At 35.7% G+C, this 14,510-nt stretch overlaps 1 protein-coding gene across 1 annotated transcript; it reads right to left on the reverse strand.

Annotated features, from left to right (window-relative positions):
• Nucleotides 1–3,630: 3,630 nt before the first annotated feature.
• dhx58 (DEXH (Asp-Glu-X-His) box polypeptide 58) lies at nucleotides 3,631–12,346 on the reverse strand. Its single transcript, XM_058769998.1, has 12 exons — nucleotides 12,118–12,346; nucleotides 11,204–11,377; nucleotides 10,901–11,105; nucleotides 9,047–9,237; nucleotides 8,331–8,444; nucleotides 8,099–8,231; nucleotides 7,832–8,017; nucleotides 6,429–6,676; nucleotides 5,977–6,288; nucleotides 5,699–5,889; nucleotides 4,738–4,831; nucleotides 3,631–4,614 (listed from the first exon to the last, which is right to left on the reverse strand). Exons 1-12 carry the CDS (start codon nucleotides 12,268–12,270, stop codon nucleotides 4,432–4,434), a joined length of 2,184 nt encoding a protein of 727 aa, XP_058625981.1. The 5' UTR covers nucleotides 12,271–12,346; the 3' UTR covers nucleotides 3,631–4,431.
• Between the last annotated feature and the right edge of the window lie 2,164 nt (nucleotides 12,347–14,510).

A 14,510-nucleotide genomic window follows, 5' to 3' on the forward strand; every position in this document is an offset into this window, starting at 1 on the left:
GATGGATAGACAGTGTGACTGTGCCGATAATGACAGACACACACACACACACACACACACACACACACACACACTGCACGTTGAAGACAAATGAGTGATGGCTCGAGTTGTTTTCTTAAAGGAATAGCCGGCTCAAAAATAATTCTCTCATTATTGACTCACCCTCATGCTGTTTTTTATTCTGTAGAGCACAAATGAGGAATTATGGTCCATAGTGCCTACAACAAGGACAGAAACACACACCAAAAAATCCATTATGCACATTCCAAGTCTTTTGAAGTCATGTGATGACTTTGTCTGAGAAACAGTCTAAAATTGAAGTCATTACTCAGTGGTAATCTGTCAGTTTGTTAACTCGAAAAAGTCAGGGAGTGACATTCAAGAAAAATATTATTTTTTGGCTCTGTAAAGCATTATAAATGAAGTAAAGCTATACATAAAACATATCTATTTTTAATCCAAATAATGAATGAATCATTGAGTCTAGGCTTTCAAAAAATGTACTTGGTTCTCAAGGTATCAATCCATTTAAGTTCAACTCACCTGAAAATAAAAAGGGTTCCAAATGGATGCCATGGAAGAACCATTTTGGGTTCCCCAAAGAACCATCTTTTTTTTCTGAGTGTGAAGAAAATTTTAATAATCTGATGAACCTTTTTCTATTATAAAGAACATTTTGAGCAATGGAAAGGTTCTATAGATGCTAAAGGTTCTTCACCTAATCACAGATGCCAATTAAGAACCTTCATTTTTGAAGTGATGATCCCGTTACAACGGTTCTTGAGTTAAGAGCTCATTAGAACAGAAGAATATCAGTGAATACAAACCTAAATTTCAGTTTGGCTTCAAAAGACTTGGAAAGTAGCACATAATGTCTTATGAACCACTTTATGTTGTTCTTTTAGGATCTTCAAACATCACTATGGTCTGAAAAAAAGGCATGTTAACATTCTTCAAAATTCTCATTTTGAGCTCCATGAAATAAAAGCAGAATAAGGGTTTGGAACAACATTAAAGTATGTGATCATTTTCAATTTTTGGTGAGCTATTCCTTTAATTAATCCACTACAGTCCCTCATTGTGTTTTATATAGTAAACTATATACAGGTTCAGTATGTTGTTAGTGTGGTCAGATGGTTATATATGGACTGAAAAAGCTGGGTTTGCAAGCTGGACACAAAAAGGAAAGCATATGTTTCTGAATTGGCCAGCTTTTGCATCTAAGCATGAGTAATTAAAACCATGTTTAGCTACGACCGAAAGAGGAAAGGAATTTCGGAAATATAGATTTACTTTACGAGACAAGTCCGTATTTACATTCAAAGCTGTTTTATAATCCTTTTGAAGTGACCATAACCATCCATTGGCTAGGAACTTTCATAACATTTGGTTTCGATTACAGAGTCTTTGTTGGACTGAGAGGAATGTCTCTCAGTCTCTATATGTGTGCTGAGTCATTTTAAACTAACAGCGGGAGGAATATTTGGTTTTGCCTCCTTGGCGGAGTCCATTCATCCATCTCCATTCCTTCATCATCTCTTTTGCACCTGGGTCTCTGTGAACACGAACACACACACACACACACACACACACACAGAAAGCACTAGAGAGCGACTGACACAAACAGACTTAAACACACCAATGAACCCCGCTGACATGATTAATCCTGTCTGAGAAAGCCAGTCCAGAGCTCAACACACACCAACAACATCTGTGCCATGTGCGCTTATGTTCATGCTGTAGTGCTGTCTTTCTGACTCATAGTTGTTGCTAGACTTTATTTAGGGTCTTTCACTGTAACCCTCCATAAAATCTGTGGTTAAGCTATGTGATCTCTCCTCACGTTTGCTGAAAACAGTGTCTGCTGTAAACTATTTGAGACGCTCACTGAATTCAGTGGTCAAATGCTATTGTACACTAAACTGTATATTGGACCATTGTCCCTGTCAACAATTTGTAGGCCTACACAGAGCTAGCTACTGAATATCACATCTCTTTTTTCTCACATAATGATGTCCATTTGTTTGCATGATAGCAAAAAAAAAAAGCGCATTGCTGTCTTACTCCAACCAAAGTGAATGCATTTGCCAACTTGTAAATACAAACACAAGTCTCTTTCAAAATTCAGCCAATCAGAATCCACCCGAATAGTAATGGACGCTGATATGCTGTATTTATAGGTACAATTACATTCTTGGTATGAACGACCCTCAACTTTGAATACTCTGTCAGCGCTGATAGCCTATTGGGAAGTGCGCTAACATATAAATAATGCTGTTGCGTTGAGGGCGTCCAGAGTTCGAATCCCAGCTCTCTCCCACTTTGCTTCCTGTCTACTCTACATTGTTCTATTTTAAAGGCAAAAAAACTTTGAGTACTCTGCTTGGTTTAAAAAATATTTTTTAAAAGGTTCAATTCATAAATGGTTCATTCTAATCAGTGACGGACCACAGAGCTGTTATACAGACCTAAGATTTGCTCTAACCGCTAAAGTTTAAGTCATGCACAGGTGATGTAAACTCACAGAAAACAAAAAATATAGAGATGATGAGAAAATCAATATGCTATGTAAAGGAAGACTGTGTTAGCAGAGAACTGAGTTAAAGGTATGTCTGTACATCTGTGATTCAGCTCTTCTTGTCTGTCTGGCAGAATTTTAGCTTTGACTTTGAATGTCCTTGCTAAAGTCTGTGTAAATGAGCAGCATGCGTATGTGTGTGTGATTTGTTCTGCAGGCATTGTGTGTGTGTTTAAATGTGTGCTGTGGGCGTTGCTGAGCCACTGATCCATGCAAAACCACACTGGCACAACACTGCCCTTTATGTCAACCCCAGGCCTATGGCTCTGGCTCTCTTTTGCTTTGATTTCATTTAACATTACATTAACACAAGAATATTTGGCCAAAGTTTGTTCACCATCTAATTTACAGATACTTGTTTACTAATTGCCCAGAGAGCCAGTTCCACTGATACCACTGATTGCACATTTGATTACATCTACTGTACATATATATATTTTCTCTTGCCTGAAGACCTTGACACACACACTCATGGAAAACAAAGAAGTGTTTTTCATATAATATACACATCAGCATAATGCACTCGTTATGCTCTTGTTATCTTCATAACATCACTAATGTTTGCCACGCTGAGGTCTTAACAAGGCTCTTTGTACTGGAAAGAAAAAACCTGAGTTAGTTTTGAATCCATGTGCAGACTGAAAGAACACAATGAACTGTGAACATAATAGACTACTGACTTTTATCAGTCACTTATCTCCTTCTCAACTCACAGGTTTGATTTACAGCACCATAACTAAAACATAGAACATTACAAAGAGTGTTTAAACGAGGCAAATCACATAGCAAATAAAACTAATCAACTAGGGGAAACTGACAACAATTAACACGAACGGAAAGCAAGACTGCGTGGCGCCATCTAGCGGCTGACGCTAAACACCACCAAAAATCAATCGGAGAAACTCCACATTTTGAAATAGAAAAGCTTATCTTTAAATTTTCTTTCGGTTTTCTCCTCATGTAAATCTACGACTGTAGTCTTTTCGCACACACAGGTTCATAACAGTAAGTATCCACTTGTGTAGCAACTATAAGGACGAAAATACACTTAATACAGTGCATCGTTGTTTTATTATATATATATTTAAAAAAAAAAAAAATCATATATTCTAGATGTGATATACAGACTCTCATTTGGTACTGCAGAAATGTAAAATGGTCATACTTTTAAAAAGACATACATTATACACATTTTCTTTTTTTGGTTTGTGAGAAACATAAGTGCTACAAACAAACCTGTAACCAGTCTGTAAATGAAGGCTCACAGATTATGAAGCGTGTTCATATTTCTCCTCATTTGTAAGTCACTTAGGATAAAAGCATCTGTTAAATGAATATATGTAAATGCTCAAGCAATCTGAAAGCGACAGTCTGAGCAGACAAGAGCTCAATGGGGGCCACAGAGCTTCAGGTGCATTTAGAGATATATTGTAATGTCAACAATAACTAATAATCAGAGAGCAGCACAGTCCTGATCCCAGAGATGGACACCTGAATAAATAATATACCATCAAAACATTTAACACACACACATACCTTTCTCAGATAAAACAAAACTCTTACATGACAGAAACTACAATTTAAAACTATATTTTGAGTACAAACAGCTCTATTATATGGAGGTTCCCAGCTGTCTTTTGACACTAACAACCGACCCCAAAAGCATCTACTTCCCCCAACGTCCGTGAACAACCATGATGACTAATCAGCATAATCAGAATGGATCATTTCATATTTAAATGATGCTAAGAAATTTTGTGACTAACAGCAATCAATGGCCCCTTGCAGTACTTCCAATACAAGTAGAAAAGTGAAAAATCACTGTTTTGCCTGAGTTCAAATGATCAGTCGCCTTAGTCTAGGTCAGGGAAACGGCTGCTCATGTCCTCAATAAAGTCGAACTCTTTCACCTGGAACTCAACATCTTTCCACTTCTTGGGAGTGGATTTGCCTCCAGGAGTCTTCAAGGAAAAGCTCTTTATTTTCAAGCAGGGGAGTATTACCACCTTCTTGAACTTAATCTCCATTCCCCATTCCTGAGAAAGGGAGAGACGGAGAAATGAAAAAAAGTAGGTCAGTTGGGACTTCTTCCTGTGTTTATCTGAATACATTTATAATACAACATGTGATCTGCATTCGTAAACTAACACAATCTGTACCTTTCCACAGTTCTTGCAGCTGATAACCCGTCCAGGCTCCCAATCTTCAAAGCTCCTCTCCAGAACGACCTGCCCACCTGCTCTATAATGCCTCCTATGAAATGCACCAATAGACAAGTTTGCTTTTGATGGTAGGGATCATTGACTTCATTGTTTTTATTCTGAGCTAATGACATTTTCTGTCCCATAAGCTATCAAACAAGCCCTTTTTGCAAGAATATTTTGTTTTTGAACATGATTAATGTATTATATCTTGATTAAGACATGAAGTATGTTTATTACATTGTTTTTGCCATAAGTTTCACGAAATTTGCACTCGAGTAATAAAATGAGGCTCTAAGAATAAACCATAAATGTCACTACTGTTCAAAAGTTTGAGGACAGTAAGTTTTTTGGGTTTTTTTAAAGAAAGAAATGATACTTTTTAGACATTATTCACCAAGGATGCATCCAAATGTTTCAAAGTGACAGTAAAGATTTTTAAAATGTTACAAAATGTTTCTATTTCAAATAAATGCTTTTCTTCTGAACTTTCTATTTTAACAATGAATAAATAATAATAAATATATATAATAATATATATATATGAAAAAAAATAATAAATATATCCCAGTTTCCACAAAAATATTAAGTTTTCAACATTGATAATAATCAGCATATTAGAATGATTTCTGAAGGATCACGTGACGCTGAAGTCTGAAAATTCAGCTTTGCATCACAGGAATAAATTACATTTAAAAAATATTTAAATAGAAGCTGTTATTTTAAATTATAATATTTCACAATATTATTGCTTTATTGCTCTAATAAATATAGCCTTATTTCAAAATCATTAAAACAACTTTTGAATGGTAGTGTACTGTATTTCATTAAACACTCTCTTTGGCTGCACATTTTTCAGAATTATTTAATGTCTATTTGGTCTGTGATACTGACTGTCATATACTCAGGAATAACTCACTCAAACTCAGTGTTGATGTTGACATGGTGTGTATTTTCTATTTTTCTTAAATCTTCTCCACCGCAGACAAGCAAGAAGCATCCTCTGCATTGAAACTGAACCTGACCAGGACTATAGCGCTGCTTCTTCTCATCCTTTTTCTTCTCGGCCTGGATTCGAATCATAACAGCGATTTGTTGGAGCTCGGTTATCTGACAGGAATAAAGAGACAGATGTTTTTTAGGATTTTGAAATCTGAATACTTCAAGTTTTTCTCTTATTTGACGTGAATTGCAAACCTTGCGTCTGAAATCCCTGGGACTCATTTGCTGCACTTGGTCAATAGCTTTTGCAGTCAGACTTTCTAGATACTCATTGATATGTTCCCTGCGTATTTCACGCCCACCTTCTTCAGCCACCACTGAGTAGACGCTGTTCAGAGCTCGAGCCCGCCCACTGGCCTGCTGCTGAGCGATCTCATTGGTCAACAGCCCGTAACGTACAACTAAGTTGCATTCTGGGATATCAAGTCCTTCCTCAGCTACACTGGTGGAGATGAGGAGGTTGAGGATTCCTTTTCTAAAATGGTTTATGGTTTCCTTCTGTTCATTCTAAGAACAAATACAAAAAAGCAGACATAAATAGGAAGTAGAGGAAAATATAACTAAATACTGTACATTGGATGTTTTTCTTCAAGTAAACATGACTAACGAATGCTTTTTGGGGAAACCGTTTTCTTGTGTGAAAGTACCTGAGTCATGTGATTTGCACCTGTACCCGCTCCTGTGAGACTGCCAGCTCTGATGTTGACCCTCTGCAGTGCAGTGTTGGAGTTCACCCAGTCAAACAGACAACGGGTGCCCCTGCGTGTCTTTGAGAAGAGGATACCACGAGATTTTTCATCTTTAAACTCGTCCTGCAATGTGCGTTGCAACCGGGCCAGTTTGGGGTTTTCATAGCGGGCATTCGATGCTAGCTGTTTAAGCTCCACACGGTTCTCTGAGCAGAAACAGAAGAGCGGAAATATTTGTAATCATTTGAGTGAATAGTTGAGATATTATCAGCTGAATGCTAATAACAAAGACAAGATTATCAAATTTTGATAATCAAAACAAAACTTAAGCAGAAGGCAAAATTATCAGTGAATAATGGCTTTAATTTCAGCCTGTTTCCCACAAAAAAAAAAAATTATTGTATGACTTTGCAAGACTTATATAATACACAAATCAAGTGGACTAGATTTATGAAGCTTTTTTTGAGCAGATGATAAAATTTTGGCCAATAATTATTTTCATATTACGGTCTAAAACCAATAAATTCTATTACAATTCTATACTATTTAGTCTAAATAAATTAAAAATGAAATACAAAAAACTAAAACCAATGATTTTAAATCCTACATGTTAATTTAGACATCACAAAATGATAAAGTACAGTATAAAAATATAATTCATTTTGAAATTAGATAAAGATTAACAGTGTTATTAAATTATTACTGTTTTTTTTTTTTTTAAATGAACTTTAAGTGAGTGTTAGATGACAGAAAGGTAATCTAAATTTAACAAGCAAGCACAAGAAAATATATTTATCAATATATTTAAATATATTAGCAGATATATATCTAACACTGACTGAGAAAATACTAAAAAAAGTAAGCGTCCTTGCACACAAGTCCAAAATGTGTTTTTTCGTTTTTTTTTTGGTATTCGTCATCCTTTTCTATCAAAATGCTTTTTATGAATGCGAAAACGCAGAAAATCGAACCTTTCATGACGGATGAAAGTTTCAGAGGCAATGTGTAAATGTGATTGACACAACGTGAGGTCATATTAATTTTTTAACGTGCGAAAAAAATCGGATGAAAATTTCGGACTCAAGTGTGCAATGACCTTAACATTGGCCCATAACTGCTGTGGTGCCAATACACTGTATTTCTGTCCTTTTTGAGACTTAACAGCCCCTCAACTAAAGGCTTTCACTGTATGGAAATATAGAATGCCAAATTTCTCCCTCTGTGTTATTATTATTTGTATGTGTATGGGAAAACAAAAGTCATACAGGTTTGTAACAACACTGAGGTCAGCAAATGATGAGGGGTTAACTATCCCTTCACAGAGCATCGCAATAGTCAACAGCACAGTAAACAATCCACACCATCAAAAAGTCCCTGGAGAAAGACGTCTGTTCCATCCAGCAATTTGGTTTTCCTTGAATTGTAGAACTCGTCTAGGCCCTGGAACGCGTCCACCATGCGAACGGTGTCATTAATGAGAAGAGCGTCGTTGTATTTCCGCAGGTGCAAAGCACACTGAGCAATCAGTCTGTTCTCATTCTTTACACCTGACACACAAACACACCATCAAAAGTCATGTTTTTGCAGGAGATTGAGAATGCATAACTTAAAGTTGTAGTGACTTTAACCTTTTGTTTCTAGTTCCACCACATCAGCTTCATATTCCTGGGTGCCCATCTCTCGCAGGCTGCAACTCACCGTTGACGGCATAAACTCATGAATCATCAACATCATTACCTTCAAGTGGTCGCCAAATGGATCCTGTTGCACACAAACAAACATACACTCATATTGATCTTGAATGTTTAAGCAGTTGTACAGTACAATCACATTGTGACTCAGACACACAGAGGAAAGTACCAGCGCTCTTTTTTCAACAATATCATATTGCTTTTTGGGTCTGGGAACGACTTTCTGCAGCACTGGAGTAAAATTCTTGGTGGACACAATTACTGAATCCAGATTGGCACAGATCTGAGAATGAGAGAGGAAAATTTATCCTTTCATTAGTTCACAGCACAAAAGTGACTTGATGTTTGCATTTGTATTAATGTCCATTATGGGTCATGGAGCTGATATTAAAGTGATAGTTCACCACAAAATTACAATTCTATAATGAATTACTCACCCTCATGTTGTTCCAAACCTGTAAGACCTTTGTTCATCTTCGGAACAAATTAAGATATTTTTGATGAAATCCAAGAGCTTTCTGACCTTAAATCCGAGAACTTTCTGTGTTTATTTTTGTTTCCTTTACACACAGAAAGTATTCTTGTAGCTTCATAACATTACGGTGGAACCACTGATGTCAAATGGACTATTTTAATGATGTCTTTACTACCTTTCTGGGCCTTGAACGTGTCAGTTGCGTTGCTGTCTATGGAGGGGTCAGAAAGCTCTCGGACTTCATCAAAATATCTTAATTTGTGTTCCATAGATGAATTAAGGTCTTACGGGTTTGGAACAACATGAGGGTGTGTAATAAATGATAATATTTTCATTTTTGGGTGAACTAACCCTTTAAAACCCTTTTTAAAGCTTTATTGCCCAGTCCTAATGTGTACATTTAAACACACCTGCAGTACATGCTCAACAGCTTTATCCAGCTGCCTATTTCCTCCTGTACCAGGTGATGCTGTGAGACCCAAAATCTGAGGAAGATTCCCTTCTTTTCTCACTTTCTTTTCAACATAGCGGCCCATTATCTTATTATAGACGCTCTCCTTTTGTGTATGGTGACATTCGTCTATTACCAGCAGGGTAAAGTCTAAAAAGAGACAAATGAAGGATACTGTTAAAACTTAGTACGTCATCATGTTTTCGAACCAAAACCTTTACAAAATCAAGTGGTCAGTGAATGGAAGTGCTTAACCTTCAAAATATTGTCTACCTTAGAAGATCCTATTAAATATTGAGCTGTTTTATTTTTAATCCTTTTCTGTAAGGTTTTCAACCAAAAAAAATGGTTTCAAATCATGATTTGTTGTAATTTTACAGCAATTAACATTAACATCAAAATTAAATATACAAAATGTAACAAACAAGTAAATAAATAAAATATCCCAGAATGGGTCAAAGGGTTGCAGATTTAGCCTGAATTAGGTTGTCACTTAGAAGGTGCTAGTTGGTTAGTATTTAGTACTAGGGGTGTAACGATTCACAAATATGATGGTTCGGTACGTACTTCGGTTTTAACGTCACGGTTCGGAAGGATTTTGGTACAGCAGGGGGGAAAACTTTATTTATTTATTTATTTATTTTTAATAAACAGTGGTTTACTGAACAAGTTGCTCTTTCTTTAAATACATTCAGTTATAGTTTAAATTTTCTTAGTGATAAAAATCTACCTCAGCTTATGCTTAAAACTATAGGGAGCCCTTTTACATTATAAGGTTACAATTAGGCCTTAACAACTGAACCCAAACTTAAATTTAATTACTATTTATTTTTTAAACAGATGATCAACACTCAACTTTAAAAACAAATTTATGCAAACATGTAAATTGCACATAATGCAGTTTTTTTAAATTAACATAAATAATACAATTTCTAGGTTATTTGTTAAAATATATTCAATTACACACTGGCTGTCATAGCATGTTTCATAGCAGATTCATTTAAACATACATTAAATAATTAAGAGTAACAGGTTTAGTAAAATATAATGTATATATGATGTAATATTTCACGAAATGCTCCTCTCAAGACTCCATTTCTCTAGTGAACTAATGAGCTGTGGACACTGATGACTTGCTGTTTTGTTGAAGTCTTTCCGTGGTTGAAACACTGATTGAGCAATTACATGAGGCATGAGATGTTCAGTCATGTTTATTCGGGTTAAAACTTGTAGACACGGGAACCCGAGTTGATCAAGTCAATGCTTGTGTTGGGTTTATACCGGCACATTTCTAAACCGTCCCAAAAACAGCATTCCAAGGCGTTTATACAGCGATCTGTCATACCACAAAGACTGTCAAAATGGCATTTATTATTTGAATTTCCTAAAAAAAAAACTAAACACAAACTAGACACATGCGTACCGAACCGAAAGACCCGTACCGAAACGGTTCGGTATGAATACGTGTACCGTTACACCCCTAGTATTTACTGATAAACTTATATTTTTGGGTTAATAATTAAAAATAGTGAATAATAGTTAAAATGAGTTCATCAAAAGGTTTTTACATATTAATTTGCATACCAATTCAACAGGTTATAATTGTTAAATACAATCAAGAAGGAAGATAATTAGGAAGATATTTTATAATAGTTCTCACAACAATAAAACATGAGAAATGTTCCTCCAATACTTGAAAAAAGCCAACCAAAGTATACCGTATTCATGGAGTCAAGTTTACATTCATGCACTATGTGTAAAACTATTGTAAGGCATTATGTATCATGAGGTGTCATGCAGAACCATCTGTTACCAGTGAGCTCCACGTGTTTTTCTTCCTCCATGTTGATCAGGGCGTTCTCCAAGATCTGAGCCGTGCAGATGACCAGGTCTGAGGCCCTGACTAGACTCCCAAACAAGTCTTTCTCATTACTGTCCCCACTGATGGCTGTCATCTTGCATATACTCCCAAGATACGGCTTGAATTCTTTTGCAAAGTGCTGGTCTACCAGATGCACCTGAGAACAATGGATATGAAAACTCTGTAAATCTAAATACAACAAGTTAAAAAGGTTACGCACAGACTCAGAGTGATAAAGCACTAATCTGGCTTTACCTTGTTGACGAGCACTGCTACTTTGGCATTGGTTGTGGTCTCCAGGTGTTTCTTAGTGATGTAAACCGCAGCACGGGTTTTTCCTCCACCGGTGGGAAGCCAGATGATGCTGTTCTCCCCTCTGAGTGCTGCCTGCACCACCTCCTCTTGGTACGGTCTAAGATTGCAGTCCATCTACACTCAAACAGTCAGCAGAAGAAGGTATAATAAAGACAGCTATTTACATAGTCAAAAATGATTAGTATTCATGAAACACATCAGTTGTGTCACCACACATACTAAAATGACTGACACATTTCCTAAAGCTTCATAGGCACAGATCATTACAGATTAACCAGTGTAGTGCGATAATGAATAAACTGATCCAGTGCCATTCAAAAGATACAGTGCAAAAAAAGGTGCAAACCAGAGAGAATGTTTTAGATCTTTTCTCAACTTTCATAACTTTCTTATAAGCATTTAAGGTGAAACGTTAGTAGTTTCACCATTAATCTCTGTTAAAGGGATAGTTCACTCAAAAATTACAATTTACTCGCTCTCAAGTTGTTTCAAACCTGTCAGTTTCTTTCTTCTGTTGAACACAAAAGAAGATATTTTAAAGAATGTCGGTAACCACACAGTTGCTGGTAGCCATTAACTTACATAGTAAGGAAAAAATACCATGGAAGTCAATGGCTGCCAGCAAATGTTTGGTTACCAACATTGTTCGAAACAACAGAACAAAGAAATTGATACAGGATTGGAACAACATGAGGGTGAGTAAATGATTACAATCTTAAAACGAATATTCCATGCTAAAAATACCAAAGCTACTACTTTGCTTATGGTTTTGTATTGAAAGACTATAAAGGGCTATAAACTAAGATCAAATAACTATCTGCACAGGTCAGTATTGTGTCAGCATGTTCACTCACCTGTGCTGCTGTCACTGTAGTGGTGAGGGGTCTGAGTGTTGCTTTGAGAAGCTGAACCTCATCGGTCTTTAAACCCGTCCCTTTATTAGCCTGTGGAGCAGAAAAACGAAACCAAAACAGAGAAAGGGCCTGGCAGGAGGAGATGAATGACATACAACAAAATAGGGGCCAAATTCAATGACAGCAGGCATCCGTGGACTATTAGTATAATAAAAAAATAATCAATTTAAACAATTGTCAATTGTTATCAGAGCTTTGTTTTTCTTCGATTGTTTTTCTGTGCCCCTCGGCACAGCAGTGATGTGGACTGAAACAGATTTTGATTCGTAAATGTGGAGAGCAGCTGCAACGAGGGCAGAAGAAAGTAATAGAGAGACCTTGATGGGGCCCCATTTGGCAGTCGGTGATGTTAGGAAATCAAAACTGAAGGAACTGCCTTTGTCATCTGCCTGTTAGTCATGCTCTGATCAAAACAAACACATTATGGAAACAGACAGTATTAAAAAATATATATATTCTTACATATATACACATATACATACATACACACACAAACATTATATATATATATATATATATATATATATATATATATATATATATATATATATATATATATATATATATATATACACACATACATATACACATATATACACAGTGTTGGGAAGGTTACTTTGAAAATGTAATAGGTTACAGATTACAAGTTACCCTACTTAAAATGTAATAAGTAGTGTAACTTTTCAATTACTTTATTAAAGTAATGTAACTGATTACATTCGATTACTTTTTGAAATTTCAATGGTTTCAACTGTTAATCATTTTGAAACATGTAATGTGATACAGTAGTGCTCAACACTGATTACTGTCAGACTTTCAAAATCCTTCATCACTTGAATGAAGATTGTAATATTTTAATTTTCAAGGAGACATTGGATGCAAAATATCTTCATTTGCACATAAATGTGTCTTAGTAGTGCGTAGACACAACACCCTACAAATCCTTTTTTTAATCCCCCAAAAACCTAAACAGTTATCAAGCCAATATGATGTCATATTGCTCAGGCCCCTCCCACAACCTCTGATGTACTGTCCCATATTAGCATATTTCCACCCTCAGCCAGTTGTACGAAGTCTGTCATTTTCTCCGCGCTTGAGCAGCTGTAGCGACAACAAAGTCTTGTAAGCAATGCAGGTGTTTTGTTGTTAGATGTAGAAGAATATAAAAGTCCTAATTTTCTCCAGACATCAGAGCCACTAAGGATGCAGTGAATTCATTTTTGATTTTGATGGTAATGCGGCAACGAATACTCCTAAATTCGTTTATGTCTGAGCAAATCATTTTATCCTTTGCTTTCTGAATGAGGGACAATTCAAGGCAAGTTTTGTTAAAAAGTTAAAACTCAAGGATGGATCCATTGATCATGAACCAGCTGCACCTCCTGAAGTAGTAAGTCTCACACTTTATATATTTTTTAATGATTATTTGCGAATCGCCTTTGCTCTTCCATGGAAGAGAGGGGAGGGGTGAGCAGAGCTCATTATCATGTAAAGAGATATGCACCGAAACGAATCGCTGTGAACAGAGCTGTTTTTGACAAGGTAAAAAGGGTGTTGTTTTACATGACCACTGGTACCATTTCAAGAAGACCCTAAAGAATCATACCAACTTGTGGAAAATGGGCATCCGATGTCCCCTTTGAAGCATAGCCACCACAAAATCAGACTTACTTTGAGATCATTCTGAGGTTAAATACATATTTAAAATCAAAATAGTTTAATAGCGATGATACTGTTATTGATTACTTTTATTTTTTAATTAAATTACGTAATTACGTTACATGTAACTAGTTACTTCCCAACACTGTATATACATATATACAGAGCTGGGTAGTAACTGATTACATGTAATCTGGAATACGTAATCAGATTCCAAAAATTAAGTACTTGTAATTAGAGTAAGTTACATTTTAAAATACTTTTTTATGGATTACATGATTACATATTATTCACACAATAGCAATAAATTATTCATAATTCATTGATTCTCCCTAATTTCTCTTTTTCATCTTTTAAATTTTCCTTTCTAAAATAGCCCACCGATTATATACATATTATATACATATTATATATGTATATATAGTGCAGTTTTGTGGACATTCACACAAAGAGCAGTCATTAGTCAGGTGGTGACAGCATTTGAACACTGGATTTACAAAAATCATTTCAGGTTTAAGAAGGGTTTCAACATTGAATCAACTACTGATGAATACATTCATTTTTATTTGAATTATTACTCTGTAGGTTTTTTTTTTTTTTTTAACCATGTAACTAATTAAAATGCACATATTCACGTTATTTCTTAGTTACATGTAATGCAGGCATTACAAACT

Source organism: Onychostoma macrolepis, chromosome 03 (genome assembly GCF_012432095.1).
Source record: "Onychostoma macrolepis isolate SWU-2019 chromosome 03, ASM1243209v1, whole genome shotgun sequence".
Taxonomy (NCBI): Eukaryota; Metazoa; Chordata; class Actinopteri; order Cypriniformes; family Cyprinidae; genus Onychostoma; species Onychostoma macrolepis.

What these genes read in the sequence shown, in the direction of transcription:
- dhx58 (XM_058769998.1), bottom strand. Translation starts at nt 12,270, where the DNA reads ATGTCATTCATCTCCTCCTGCCAGGCCCTTTCTCTGTTTTGGTTTCGT. An exon ending in CCAGGGATTTCAGACGCAAG is followed by an intron (nt 5,890 to 5,976) that starts GTTTGCAATTCA and finishes TATTCCTGTCAG; the next exon opens with ATAACCGAGCTCCAACAAAT. An exon ending in AACATCAACACTGAGTTTGA is followed by an intron (nt 4,832 to 5,698) that starts GTGAGTTATTCC and finishes TGCATTTCATAG; the next exon opens with GAGGCATTATAGAGCAGGTG.